The following is a 15,337-nucleotide window of genomic DNA, read 5'->3' on the forward strand; positions in this document are numbered from 1 at the left end:
TAATAAATACAAAATACAAAAGGTTGTACATAATGTGAATTCTACCACACCACACTCTCACAAGTCCATATTTAGCAAAATCTACCGGCGTATATTGATATATCACCGGATATATCCAGGTTTCTTTGTCATTTCCTGTAAATTGATATGCTGTTATATATATAGCACCACATAGCAACAGCAGTAGGTGTCTAAAGAAGAGGAAATTCCGTCAGGAATAATACTTTGTATCTATTGACTTCCGTTGTATTCTGCCTCCAAATGTGGGCGAATCTTCAAACACCATCGATGTCTACTGTCAATGTTCATCGACGGTCTCGGCAGATCTCTTCTTAACAATCGTTCAACAAGCGTTACTTTTATTTGATGAACTGAAGCGATTCGGTTCCATTTCTATTTTTCTAATCTTGTGAAAGAGAGAAAATTAGCAGTAAGATTTAAACAGGAATAAATATTTTCGATATTACTACAATTAAGAATACTGGATATCTTTATGGTAAGGTTCTCAAGGCGCTCCAATATTACCCCAGCTCTGGCGAGGGTACTGCTAAATTAACTACGAATTCGTCAATGGCTTGCATACAAGGACATTTCTCAGCTTGTTGAGTTTCGAATCATCTGTTTGGAGAATCATGAATGATAATATGAGGGACTTGGAAGTGATGAGACGACTTGTATTCCTAATGATCAGTGTTTGGTCAGTTCTCGGCGTTCAGACCATGGCTGGAGCAACGGTTTGTCCGAAGGACCTTGATAGTAGTAAGTAGTAGTTAGTAGACCCTACAACTTGTACATGCATTAATTAAGCATTTTCTTACAATTTATTTCAATCAGCTGTGGTAATTGTATTATGTGCGTATCCGGACACCTACCCCCTGGACATCCACCCCCGGATAACCATCCCCAGTCAACTACCCCCTAGGACAACTACCCTCAGCCAACTACCCCCGGACAACTACCACCTAGGATAGTTGTCCGGGGGTAGTTGTCCTCGAGGATAATTGTCGTAGTTGTCCGGGTCGTAGTTGTCCCGGGGTGGTTATCCGGTGGTGGATGTCCAGGGGGTAGGTGTCCTAGGGGATAGTTGACTGGGGGCGGTTATCCGGAGTGGATGTCCAGGGGGTAGGTGTCCTAAGGGGTAGTTGAATGGGGGCGGTTATCAGGGGTGGATATCCAGGGGGTAGGTGTCCTAAGGGGTAGTTGACTGGGGGTGGTTATCCGGGTCGGATATCCAGGGGGTAGTTGTCCTAGAACCGTCTTATGTGATGTCAATGACAAGATTTATCATGAATTTTTATGTAAATAACTATTAATATAGTACATATTATAGATATTTTTCCATTTGGAGCTTTTTGTTTGTCCCTTTATGTGCCGTGTTATGTGTGTGTGTGTGTGTGTGTGTTTTATTTTTACAGACGTGTGTCAATCAGATATGATTATTTACGTCTGGGGACCGACCTTTAAACGTCACCATCCGAAAGACGTGACTCAGTTTCGAACCTGCGTCCTCGGCTGAATCATGTTTTTCTGTCTGTATTGTCTCTCATAATGCATTTCGAGCTTTAAGTGTCTTGCCTGTTTTCTTGTAGATTTTCTTCCTGTTGCTTGAAAGAGGTATTATATAGGTGTTATACAGAGCTTTGAATTACAGGAGGAGTAGTCTAAAGGGCAGATTTAATACGACTGAATTTAATTGAAATCAGCAGAAAATTCGTGCAGCATGAATAATAAGCTATTTGAGCTTTGGAACCCGTGATGTCTTGTGATGTTTATATTTGAGCAGGCTATTACAATTTAAAGGATATGGATTGACCCCCATCCCCCCAGATAAAAAGGAAATGAATGAATAAAATGATGATAATAATAAATGATGATAATGATAGAAGTGACAATAATATTTATACTGATAATCACAATATTGAAAATGATAATATTAATAATAATAATAATAAAAATAATAATAATAATAATAAGCAGAATAATAATTAAAAAAATAATAATATTATTTATAATAATAATAATAATAATAATAATATTATCAATGATAATAGTAATAATAAAAACAATGATACTACTACTACTAATAATAATGATAATAATGATGATGTTATAGCTGTCCAGAGAATACTAATGATTATAATAATAATGACAGTAATAATAATACAAATAAATTATTATAATACTGATGTTGTGTACATTTTATTATGTATTTTCTTCATTTCTGGAAATCAGGTCAGGGTTTGGGTTTGGGTGTGGGTTATGGATAGATTATGATTATTCAATTCAATTCAAGACTTTATTCCAGACTCAGCTGCAAGAGCAGAGGTCCATATAACATATTTACATGCAGATATAAACAATGAACACAAATAAGGGAGGAACATATTATTAAAAAGCTGTGCTTCAACCAAGGTCTCCTCGTCTTTCTTTATTCTACATTGTATTGTTATGATTATAGTCTATTATATTTTGTCACATGTGTTTTCTGGAAGACAAATAAACTTGATACTTGATACTTTATACATATTTACATAAACAATGAACAAAACTAAGAAGGGAACACATATGGGTATACGAGGAGCAAAACTAAAATACTTTAACCAACCTTGCCGACTGTGACAATAAGCTACAGAACCAGAACTTCCACAGGTCTGAGGTGGTTGGTTGGTGTTATTTTACCTGACTGCTAAGAAAGCATAAAGCAGGTGAACCTTGTACTACTCTGAACACATATGGATATATGAGAAACAAAACAAAACTACTTTAATCAATTATCAACCTCTGCCGACTGTGACAGCAAGCTACAGAACCAGAAATTCCACAAGTCTGAGGTGAACCATGTGCTGTTATGCATTGGGTTTACTAACACTTTAACAATCGTATTTTCTGAAGTGTCAATTCTCTGAATAAACTTGACAATTAGATTTCTTACAACAGGGGTTAGGCCCTATGGCCAAGGTTAATTGGTCCTCGGGTCAGGGCTTAAACCTATTCCATAGGATCAAGTTTAGGGTTAGGGTTCCTTGTGTTGTGAAATATTCGATATCCAGCTGGTACAAGTAAGGTTTTTCATTACTCCAATCTCACAGATGAGCTTTCCTTTCTGGATAAGACGGCAAGCGATGTGTACTCCACCGAGTGCCAGTACCGTGTTCTCCAGTGTATGAGCGTCAATTTCTGTAGCATACAATGGTTCTTCAATGGCATCCCGTACGACTCCTGGAGTTTGGGAAACAACTCCGACACTAAGTACAAGTTAGAGGATAGCAACCAAACGCTCAAGTTCCTTTCCGCAGACGTCGACTCTGAAGGAACATACACTTGCGTGGTGTCGAACGGTGTGCGGAATATTAATCGGAGTATCAACATGCGTATCCAAGGTAGGCAGGGGCGGGGCATAAAGGGTGAAGGGCTTGAAAGAATAAAACTAATAACAATGATGATAATAATATTGATAATAATATAATTTTGATAGTAATAAAAATTGATAAAAATGATAGCATGAATGATAATTGTAATTATGATAATAGCAAAATAACATTACTAACAATATTGTTAATAATAATAAAAGTAATAACAATCTCTCTCTTTCAACCCCCTTTTTTTTTGTCTATCCCCTCACCCCCCCCCCCCTTCTCTCTCTCTCTCTCTCTCTCTCTCTATCTCTATCTCTCTCTCTCTCTCTCTCTCTCTCTCCTCTATCTCTGTGCAGAGAAAATATGGCTCAACAAACCCATTCCATTGAAATCATCCAGCGGTGTGTGCAAGGATCAGATGGCCGTTCTTGGCGGAAACGCCTCCTTCTTCTGCCAGTTCAAGTATCGAAACCCCGGGGGCTTCTTGCAGGAGAGTTGGAGGAAACTGAACCAGACATACGGGGGATTTCAACTGGTGGACTTTTATGACATCCCAGGCACGGAGTTCACGCATGGGTACAGAAAAGAAGACGAAAATGTCATCCTAACTCAGAAAAACTGTCAAGAGTAAGCAAGATTTTTCGTTTTTATTAACTTCTTATCAGATCTTGACTTCAAGAGGGGCATCACACAATTGTAATGCATATGGTTCAGCCAAAGGGGTGGTGAAGCAAATGCTACGTAAGTACTGTTTTGCATCATTTTGCATGAATTTTTCTTGCGTTTTGAATAGCTTGCCAAATGTATTGGGCTTACAAACGATTCCCTAACCTGCTGTTTGCTATGGCTGATTTTCAGGAGGCTCGCCCTACCGACCCCCTACCACTCGACAAAACCTAACCTAGCATATCTTTAAACATAAGGAATATGAGAAGAAAATGTGCCTCCTTCCCGGCGGAAAACTTGAAATATATAACATTTATTCCGCTTATCCGAGAGCTTTTTGACGTATTAGGGTGATATACATATTTATGATTTTCTTTATGCTTGACTCTCTTTACCCAGGAAGCCTTTCATGATTTTGTCTACATGGCTGAACATCATGAATGTGACTGAAGAGGCTTTGGGGAGGTACCAGGTACATTGTAAGATCTCCGGGTTCTTAACGAAGGTCAACCTTACACTCTCGCTGGGTAAGCATTATCCTTGGACCGCGTAGACACCTTACGCCTTTAACTAAGATTGACAGCGACTTTCTTACGACTTTACTACGATTTTGGCTTGTTTTCGACATGGTCGCAAATTTACTACCATTTGACTACAGTTTGACTATGACCTGACCATGACGTGACCGCGACTTAACTACGACTTGACCTAAATTGGATTCTGAAAGATATTAGGATAGGTTCAGGTGTGGACTTTTTAATGTACATGTAGATTCTGCCCAACAGGTCGATTGAACCCATTGACTAATGAATCCTCCCACTCCCATATGGTTTTAACACAGGTTTCAACACCCGGTTGGTTTGAAAACAGTGTAGCCTCATTAGTATTATATACCTTTAGAAATCTAGCCATCTGATTGGTCGAAATTGGAGTTGTGCTTTTAGCAATGCCCGCCTACCGGTCAATAGTCTTTTAAAAGATGCCCGCAAAGGTACATTTTGGTGAGATCCCTATTGGTTTACGTGTTAAAAGTTTATTTGTGCGAGCGCGGATACAAAATACAGTGCAGTACTGTGTGTAGGATTCCCGAATGATTGTAACATTCAAGCAACTTTCAAGCGAAGGTTTACAGACAGTGTCTCAGATTTTCTGTGATGTTTTATCCAGTCTTTACTATACAAAAAGCAGGATAAGGGTAAGAATTCTTTGTACATTTTTTGTGAATTCGGGTTATAAAAGATATAAAGACTGCTTTAATATTCGAGGCATATTAGTTTTTATAGTCTCTCGGGGATGTTGCATCCTGCTATCACCCTCTCGGAACGCCTCGGGTGATATCAGGATGTAACGTCCTCTTGAGCCCATAAAAACACTATCCCTCTCATAGCAGTCATTATACCTATATTATTACATAGGACGAGAGGATCAAATGTGGATCAAACATTTCGTCCAAGGATATTAGTACCGAACAGATTGAACCCTGGATCGATCATAATGAGAATCCTCCAGTTATACCACAGGGATCTCACATTAATATCAGCATCTCATACGTGCGTGTTTCTTTATCTACTTTCTCACAGCGACCACAGAGGAACATGTAGTCAAGGTCACGGACACAACCAGTGTGGTGGTCGTGGTTGCGACATTGACCATCCTCCTTTTCCTAGTCGTGTTGTCATGGAAACGCTATGGCACTGACGTCAAACTTTGGAATCATGACCATCGCGCCACACTAGAAACAGAAGGTATAATTTCAGCCTCCCCCCCCCCTTTCTCTCTCTGTCTATCCATCTATCAATACATCTATTTCTATAACAGTCATGACAGGTAGGCCCAATCAATATCCCACTATCACACTTTCTGTCTCTCTTTATCTCTCACTCCGGCCTCTCTCTCTCTCCCTCTCTCTTTCTCTTATCCTCTATCTATCTATTTATCTATCCATATATTAATCTATTTCTATAACAGTCATGACAGGTAGGCCCAATCAATATCCCACTATCACACTTTCTGTCTCTCTTTATCTCTCACTCCGGCCTCTCTCTCTCTCCCTCTCTCTTTCTCTTATCCTCTATCTATCTATCTATCTATCCATATATTAATCTATTTCTATAACAGTCATGACAGGTAGGCCCAATCAATATCCCACTATCACACTTTCTGTCTCTCTTTATCTCTCACTCCGGCCTCCCTCCCTCCCTCTCTCTTTCTCTTATCCTCTATCTATCTATCTATCTATCCATCTATTAATCTATTTCTATTATAGTTAAGACAAGTAGGTCCAATCAATTTCCCACTATAACCCATAAAAGCACGTTGTCTCTATTGGCACAGCGTTTGTAAATACGTGTTACAGCAAAAGAGAAATTCCATGGCATAAAAAACGTCTCTTCGACTATAAAAAAATGCATTAATCTATCCCTTGTTTTCCCTTGCTTACACTACAATATTAAATGACATGATGCTGTAATCTGGGCTGTGAGCCATGGAAGGGGTTACTAACAATATACAGAGGCTTTAATTGTCTGAAAATATTTTTTTTTTAAAGAGGTTGCTTAACCCTATTTTCCCCTAGGGTTTATGCCAATAAGGAAATTTACAGATAGCACATGGTACAAATGACCCCAAATATCCACAGATCTTTTACACATGGAGAAGTTCCACTTTGAGCATCTTATAATAATAACTGCCAAAGTCCTAGATGTGCTTCATGAATACCTTTTATCTGACCTCTTGAAAAGAATACTTCCACCTGCGTATCATAGAATGTACCGTTGGTGCATAAATGAATAATGTTACATAACTTTCATGAGCGCATATCCAGTATTCATCTCTGTGGGTTTTACCATTTTGGTACAAATGAACTTCATCTGCCCATGCGCAGATTGTATCTGTAAACTGGCTTATTGGGGACATGAGTATGTAGAGTGGGAGTTTGAGAGTAAATGGGATCAACCAAAGTAGAGTTATAGCTGTCATTCCACCGTCAAGAGAGGGCTTCCTGCTTAAAGTGGCATTCCATCACCATACATTCATTTGGCAGTTCATCTAAATGACACTCTCCACCCTGGTAGGAATGTATTCCTTGGGCGCGATAATAAATTATAATTGAGACACGAGCATCCCATGGGATGGATATAAACGCAAAATAAATCTTGCTATTATCATTGTTGTTAAGATTGTTGCCCCATCTATCTCTCTCTCTCCCTCTTTTTTTAAACAAGAAATAGATAAAAAAAAAAAAATTCTAGGACGTTCATGATATGGAGACATATTTGTCAAAGACGTCATTTCAAGCTATGCTTTTGACGACCCCTTTTTGTATGATTTTTTTTATGACCATGAATCAATCAATGTGTGATTAATTTTGTCAATTATTCTTATGTATTTATTTTTGTCTACCCTCCCCAACCCCTCTCTCTCTCACCGTCTCTCTCTCTCTCTCTCTCTCTCCTTCTCTTTCTTTCTCCAGAGATAGATAACAAACTCTACGACGCATACATTATTTCATGTTATGAAGGCCAGGATAAATCCTTTGTCGACAACATTCTCTGCCCGAGTTTGCAGGACCAGTATAAACTATTCATACGAGAAAGAGACGCAACATTCGGCTCTGGTTAGTTCGATCTTTTTTTGCACTCCCTTCAGTAAAGTTCTGTTAATCACAATATCTAACAAAATTACGTGGCGCTTGCGATAGGATTAAATGGAAGTATGACTGAAGCATAAGAATAGCAGCATAATGAAATTGATTTGATCAGATAAATATTAATATAAATACCTTCTCTTTTTTTCCGCATGTTGACTACTACTGTGAGTGACAAAAAAATGTAGGCTTACATGTAAGTTTGATCAAAGTAAGACCGTTCCCCCTTCTCAACCAAAACCCAAATCCAGTTGATACTGGGGGAACGAAGAAGTACAATATCAAGATAATTTATCTTAATGATGTATTAACATTAGTATGCCTAATTTAGATGTTATACTTGTTCGATCCCCAATTTTCTTCCACTGATCTTATATTTCTTGGGCAAATGTATATTCTGTTTCCATCATTCTGTTTCCATCATTCTGTTTCCATCATTCTGTTTGCATCATTAGTTGAAAGTGAAGAAATCGTGGAAGCGCTGAAAAAAGCCGCCGCTGCATCGTGTTACTGTCAGCAGATTTCTACCGGCATTCATCGTCCTCATCATCGCAATCTACATCAGGAAGGATAGAAACTACAGCTGCACAACTGACTTCCTCGTCATCATCATCGTCTTCTCCATCATCGCCATCATTTTCTGGGAACGATCTTTCAGGAAACGAATGGCATTTGTTTGAACTCCATCACGCGTTGGACACCATGCACCCAAACGTCATCCCTCTGCTCTACCGAGACTCCGGGCCAACCTCCTTGTCGAACACCGACTCGAATACCAAGCTGATCGACCACGTGATCAAGGATGTCACATGTTTAAAATGGAAGCAGAAGGGCGAGACGCGTCTCGATGATTGGGCAATGAAGCGGTTACGACTCCGACTACCACCGCGTCGACAAAGCAGTAATTTACCGATTGAACAATCAGCGTATATTACGATGCCGGTAATGTCAGCCGCAACGCCGTCAAATATCTTGTAGATATATGAGTGCGAGGTATTGTGAATGGATATTTGAAAGCGTGTTCACTCGTCACACAACATAACTCTTATTTTTATTTTAGCTACGAGGAAACAAGGTTGCACTGACAATAAAATACATGAAAGAAAGTATTCCCTTTTCGTTAGTTTATTGGGTACTGATGAGGCCGGCCGTACACTTGCAAAGTGTAGCCAAGCACAAGCCGAAGAATCGGAATGAAAATGCATAAATGGTAAATGTGAATATTGCACGGAGATTACATAATGATCAATGATGATAATGAACATGAATAAATGCGATGTACATAATGAACGTGAATAAATGCGATGTACATAAATAGAGCTTACGACAATAATAGAAATGAAGTCGAAAGTCCAAAGAAGATGAAGATGAAGAGAGTTGAGAACGAAGGAAGGGGCTCACGCGATGAAATGTGCGGAGGCTTGATGGCGGAGATGTAACTTCGTTGTCGTGGCTGAAGAGCCGTGAAGAATCTCGACGCTGACGTCCGTGATGATGATGAATGTAGATGGAGCTCTCGGGCGAGAAGAGAAGAGAAAAAAGTTACGCTCGACGATGAAACAGTGAGTCGTTTGATGTCGGAGGCCAAAGTGGAAAATGCAGACATCAAAGCCGGTAGTGGTGCTGAGCAGTGAGTCGCTCGATTGATGAGCCGAACTTTGATGATGAATGTTTAGATGAGCTGCGGTGAGTCGAGCTCATATAAGTGAAAGACTACCGGTGAAGAAACTGGCAGCTCCCAGCGGATAACCAAGCACCAGTGGCGGATCCAGGGGGGCCGAAACGGCCGCGGCCCCCCCCCCCTATTGGCGGCGCAAAAAAAGAAAAAAGAGAAAGAAAAGAAGAGAAAAAAGAAAGAAGAGAAGAAAAAAAGGAGAAGAGAAAAGAAAGGAGAAGAGAATAGAAAAGAAAAGAGAAAAGAAAGAAGAGAAAAGAAGCAGAAAGAGAGAAAAAAAGGAGAAAAGAAAAAGAAGAAAGCCCCCCCCCCCCCCCCTCCTCCCTCCCTCCCACTCCGGGAATCTCCGATAAAGGGTAACTTTTCACGCAACAAAGTCCGGCCCGTAATACACAAAATCCGGCCCGTACTGACTTTACACACAGCTCTCATTTAACATAAGAAAAAGAGGATCATGGGGGACCAGCAGACGCCGATTGGGGAAGTTTTCTATATAGAGGGAGCAAGTAGCTACAAGTACACTGTTAAAAATTTCACTGTAGAAATTACAGTAAATTACTGGCAACTTTGTTGCACAGTAAATTACTGTAACTTTGACATTACAGTAACTTCCTGTAAGTTTTTCAACAGTAACTTGCTGTAAGTCATTAAAATACTGTAAGCTTACTGTAAAGAAATTTTCATGTATAAGGTTACAGTATTTATTGTAAGTTCTTCTTACAGTTAATTAATGTAATTTTATTCACAGTAATTTAAATGTATTTACAGTTATGTACTGTAAGTTTTTCTCTACAGTAAATTAATGTTATTTCTCTCATTTACATTAAGTTAATGTAATAAGTACAGCTTTTCTACTGTGACTTTAGCAGTATCATCCTGTTAATTTTGTATCTATTTCTCTCATTTACATTAAGTTAATGTTATAAGTACAGCTTTTCTACTGTGACTTTAGCAGTATCATCCTGTTAATTTTGTATCTATTTCTCTCATTTACATTAAGTTAATGTAATAAGTACAGTATTCTACTGTGACATTAGCAGTATCATCCTGTTATTTTGTTATCTATTTCTCTCATTTACATTAAGTTAATGTATTAAGTACAGTATTCTACTGTGACATTAGCAGTATCATCCTGTTATTTTTTTAAATCTATTTCTCTCATTTACATTAAGTTAATGTAATAAGTACAGTATTCTAACTTGACATTAGCAGCATCATCCTGTTAATTTGAGGAAAAAACAAGCTTTCTGAACACAAAAATCATTATTAAAGTCTTTATTGGGTAATCAACGCTCCATAAAACAAGTTTCTCAAATAGTGTAACATTATGAAAATGCTTGCAAAGAAACTATCAAGTAAAACATTAAAACAAGTAAAACCACTAAAAACTGCAAAAGTTCAAGTACTCAAGAATCTACAGACCCATAGTCATCCTTCCAGTATCTCAAAAATTCTTGAAAAAATTGTTTAGATTATACCAATTCTGAAATACACATAACTTGCTTAATCCCAACCAATATGGCTTTAAAAAAAATCATTCACCCGACCTAGCATTAATTTAATTATACGACAGAATAACACATGCAATTGTGCAGACATAGCGGCTTTAAGGCATTGATATGCTAAATCACAACGTATGGCTTAGGGGCACTGCACTTTCTTGGGTCAAAAATTATTTGTCGAACAGACAACAATATGTTCACTTTAAAATTCAGAATTGTAAAAAACTATTGTAAAGAATTATCTTCAATTGTAAACAAGACATATTTTATACACTTTTATCTTCCTTTAAAGCCACTATTAAACGACAACTACTATCAGAATACAATCAATGAAAAGTCTCCATATACCTGGCAGAATCAAGGAAAACTCTCTATACCTGGTAGAATCTCTCCAAAAGACATTACTCACTTTATTTTTGTTTAATTTATCTTTTGAACTAATACCCCATTTAATTTGAGTTGCTCTGTTATATTAAACTTGTAATCTTTAATACGTGTTTCATATTCTTCTGTATTTTTGTCTCATTTACATGCCAATTCTGCACAGAAACTTGTTTCAACTTCATGAGCTGTCATTCAATTGATTGATTGATTGATTTATTGACGGTAAAAGCCCTATTCAGCTACTCGGCTGGTTTACAAAGGGGCTGTGCAAAATAACAAAAACCGTAAAACATACTTGACAATAAGAAAATATACATGATATACAGAAATTAATGAAATAGAATTACCAATGTGCACAATGAACAAAGAAAATAGAAAATATGATCAATTTGTGTACATGTAAAATGAAAACATAAAATTATGAAATTCGTTTAGCTACAATATTGCTACGTATTAAATATGATAAAAAAACATATTACCATATAACGTAACATATATCGTAATAAAATATAAGTTACTTAAAAAAAATATATTATTATATAACTTGAAATATGTCGAAATAAAATATAGGTTACTTAAATATAGGCCTAATATTTGGCAAATTCATTTATTTCATGACTTATTAAATTTATTAAAATAAAGGTGTATTGCATGTACAGACTAAAATATATGAAAATTCACTAAGGTAAAATAATGCTAAATTGCAAGTAATGTAAAACATATTTTGGAAAACAGTAAGTAAACAATCAAGCAATGCTTATGATGACAAGGCTGCACACATGCCAGGCTCACAGAATACATGTGCTAATGCTTTGTCTAGGAAGTTCAATGACCGCTAGACACAATTTATTAAAAAAGTTTGGGCTCCCTGTAGTTGGTCTCTTTGCATCAAGGCTAAACACACGGCTTCCTTAATACCACGAAGTCACGTGACTTTTTTAACCTCCCTCACTAACAAAATATTTGATTTCAAATTTCAATTTTCACTTGTGATGTTTCATATTAAGTTCAATTGAAATGCATATTAAAGGTACATGATCCCTTTTGCAAGCATAACATTTGCAAATGTCTAAAAAGGGCAAAAAGACACAAATAAAATTTTAAGAAAGTGTGTGAAAGTAAAGGGTTCAGATACTCAATGTAAGTGGGATTTTTTTTTATTGATAATTTTGAAATTGATGTAGTATGTAGGCGCCCCTGTAATTTGTTCTGAATGTTAGTCTGTACTAAGATACACTTCTTATAATTATACAGAACATGTTATAAATTTTGCAAGAAATGACATTTCCAGTATATATATCTTAAGGCGTATTCAGACTGACTGGAAGTTCGAGAATACCAGGTATTCTGTGATCGGGAAATTTACCCTGATCTATCCCCATCAGTAAAGTACCTAGAGGGGAAAACCCCTTTTTTTCCAGAACAACAGACATGTTGCGATATAAAAAGTACCCCTATATGAGTGGATTCCATTCCTCACATTTTACAGCACAGAGTGGACAATTCCAGGTAGAAACGCAGAAAAACTGGGCATCTTTTTTTCTTGAAAATGGTTGATGATCCCTATGCACATGGGTTTTGAAGGATGAATAATTTCTGAATGTTCGATTGCAGCCAGGAACACCACACGGGAAATCGAAATTCACCACATTTCTATGGACTGAAAAGTGTTCAGAAAACCGCTTCAATGATCCAGAAGAATGATTACATAGCTTACAAACGTACATGGGTATATGATGTCCATGTAGAGCATCCGTCTGATTAGTGTTTCAGCATGCACACTGTGTGACTTCAGCAGTAATCCATGGCATACTGCAAGAAAGAAGAGCGGAAAACAATACCTTTAATATGCATACGTACACATAACTTTTTATGTACAGCATTGACAGATTAAAAGTTATTTAAATGATAAATGAATAATAAAAAAAAAGATAAAGGACAAAAAATACAAAAGAAAATCGAAAGAAAAACATAAATTCATCAAATATAACCAGTTGTCACGAGCCTCCTGATGATGACTGTATGCGAAACCTTCAGCAAAAAAACATTTGATTTCACGGCTATGAATGTTACTACATAAGTGAAATTAACATTCATTTGCGGTAAATGAAACTACAATAGATTTCTGTAAAACAAATTTACAATCCTTAAAGACAAAAATTACTGTAATTTACTGTTAGTATTTGAAGAACCTACGGTAACAGCAATTTACTCTAAGAAATGCAGTGATTTACTGTAGGAAAGTTTACAGGCAGATACTTTGAGTAAAAATTGATGGTAACTTACTGTAGATATAACCTACAGTTACTGTAAATTAAAATTACAGTGAATTACAGTAGACAAGTACTCAAAATTAATATGAAATAAAATTACTGTAATTTACTGTAAACTAGCAGTAAGTTACTGTAAATTACAGTAATTTTACAGTAATTACTCAGTAATTTTACAGTAACTTACTGCCAGTTACGGAATGGCCTATTTGGTTGCTATGACAACGCTGCGACCTTCTAAAAAGTAAATTACAGTAATTTTACAGTAAATTACAGTAATTTTAAAGTAACTTACTGTAAATTACTAAGTAACAGTAAAATACTAAGTAATTTTACAGTAACTTACTGTAATTTTATTTCATATATTAACTTTTAAGTAAAATTACACTATGCAGCAGGATTGCCAGTACTTTGCTGTAATTTCTTCAGTAACGTGCTGTAGACTACACTAGGCCTACATGAGCTTAGACTTGTGCGTATTCAACTGATCACGCAGTGTGCTCATGATGGACTGATGCTGTAGTCGATCGTAGTGTGTGCGGTGTCCTATAAGTTATAAGTCTTGATGGTCTTGACGTTAGACATTTCCAATTTAACGTGAGCATGCATATCCATGTGCAATGGCATCGCATTGACAGTGACACTGTACGCTGGTACTGCAGTACAGTGTCATGTGCTGCACTAACACTACCGACTCTGTCCCACACACCACAGCACAGCACGTACAGTACACATATACCGTAGACGGAACAATTACAAACACAATCCCTATACTTTCCACAGTCTGACAATTCTTCACTTCAGCGGGATACAAATCAAATCATGACTCTGATAATTGGCAATCTGTAACTTACCTCGGATCCCCTTGGAATTGACTTATTGGTCATCAATATCCCAGCTCGAGGATCAGGACCAGGAACAGATTCAGATTCGTTGCTCAGGATCAGGCCGGCCAGCTCAGCTATATATCTCAGCTCAAATCTTTGCAGAAAATTAAAAATGGCGGCGCGGCGTGGCGGGTAGCGCGGGAGCCAATCACGTGCAACGCATACGCGCATATGCAGCCGATCCGCCTAATGCGCATGTGCGCTGTATCCCACAATGCTTTTTGCACGCTCCTTTACACTAGCTTACTGTAGATATTTGTTCCCATGCTCTACGACACTGATGTTTACAGCAATATACTGTACAGCAACGTACTTATACAGTTAATTATCGTAAAATCGTTATTACAACATATTACTGTTGTAAATCACAGTATTTTACTGCATGAGTTACAGCAAATTTTTACAGTGTAGGACAATGTACCTTTAAGAGTCGAGAATGGAACAACCAATCATCTTATTCCTCTAACAATATCATTAAACTATGAAAAGTCAAAGCTGCCGCGCTTCGCGCGGGAAGGGGAAAGACTGAATTCAAACAAGGATTAAGAGTCGAGAATGGTACAACGAATGGTCTTCTTTCTCTCATAATTTAATAAAGCGTCCGAAAATTACGCGCTACGCGCGAGCGGGGGAAAACTGAATTCAGACAAGGATTATTTTAGAGTCGAGAATATAACAACGAATCATCTTCTTTCTCTAATAATTTAATAAAACTTTTGTCATGAAAGTGGCTTTAACCCCCCCCCCCCCCCCCCCCCCGATGAAAATGTCAAAAATTGTACCGGTATGGTGCTTCTAATATGACCTTGTCAGTATTGGTATGTTGAGTTGAAAAAATGGTCTGCACACTTTCCAAATTTCCGGCTCCCCTATTGGAAAATCCTAGATCCGCGCCTGCCTTAGGTACTAGTCGTACAATCAAGCTTTGTTTTAAATTGCCGTATAGTTTGG

At 37.5% G+C, this 15,337-nt stretch overlaps 1 protein-coding gene and 1 long non-coding RNA gene across 2 annotated transcripts; one reads left to right on the forward strand and one right to left on the reverse strand.

Moving 5' to 3' along the window:
- The first annotated feature begins 461 nt into the window (after positions 1-461).
- Positions 462-8,702, forward strand: LOC115922507. Its single transcript, XM_030981469.1, has 8 exons — positions 462-759; positions 3,090-3,411; positions 3,531-3,570; positions 3,715-3,983; positions 4,422-4,549; positions 5,603-5,767; positions 7,495-7,638; positions 8,124-8,702. Exons 1-8 carry the CDS (start codon positions 633-635, stop codon positions 8,240-8,242), a joined length of 1,314 nt encoding a protein of 437 aa, XP_030837329.1. The 5' UTR covers positions 462-632; the 3' UTR covers positions 8,243-8,702.
- A 1,901-nt stretch (positions 8,703-10,603) lies between these two features.
- LOC115922764 lies at positions 10,604-14,789 on the reverse strand. Its single transcript, XR_004063602.1, has 2 exons — positions 14,354-14,789; positions 10,604-13,041 (listed from the first exon to the last, which is right to left on the reverse strand). It is a non-coding gene; the product is annotated as an uncharacterized LOC115922764 (long non-coding RNA).
- Positions 14,790-15,337: the final 548 nt, after the last annotated feature.

Source organism: Strongylocentrotus purpuratus, unplaced genomic scaffold (assembly GCF_000002235.5).
Source record: "Strongylocentrotus purpuratus isolate Spur 01 unplaced genomic scaffold, Spur_5.0 spur5_scaffold_12, whole genome shotgun sequence".
Taxonomy (NCBI): Eukaryota; Metazoa; Echinodermata; class Echinoidea; order Camarodonta; family Strongylocentrotidae; genus Strongylocentrotus; species Strongylocentrotus purpuratus.

Bases quoted from the DNA above. Each gene is read 5' to 3' on its own strand.
- LOC115922507 (XM_030981469.1), top strand. From the start codon at position 633: ATGAATGATAATATGAGGGACTTGGAAGTGATGAGACGACTTGTATTC. The intron at 4,550-5,602 runs GTAAGCATTATC...ACTTTCTCACAG, and splicing joins CAACCTTACACTCTCGCTGG to CGACCACAGAGGAACATGTA. The intron at 7,639-8,123 runs GTTAGTTCGATC...TTGCATCATTAG, and splicing joins AGACGCAACATTCGGCTCTG to TTGAAAGTGAAGAAATCGTG.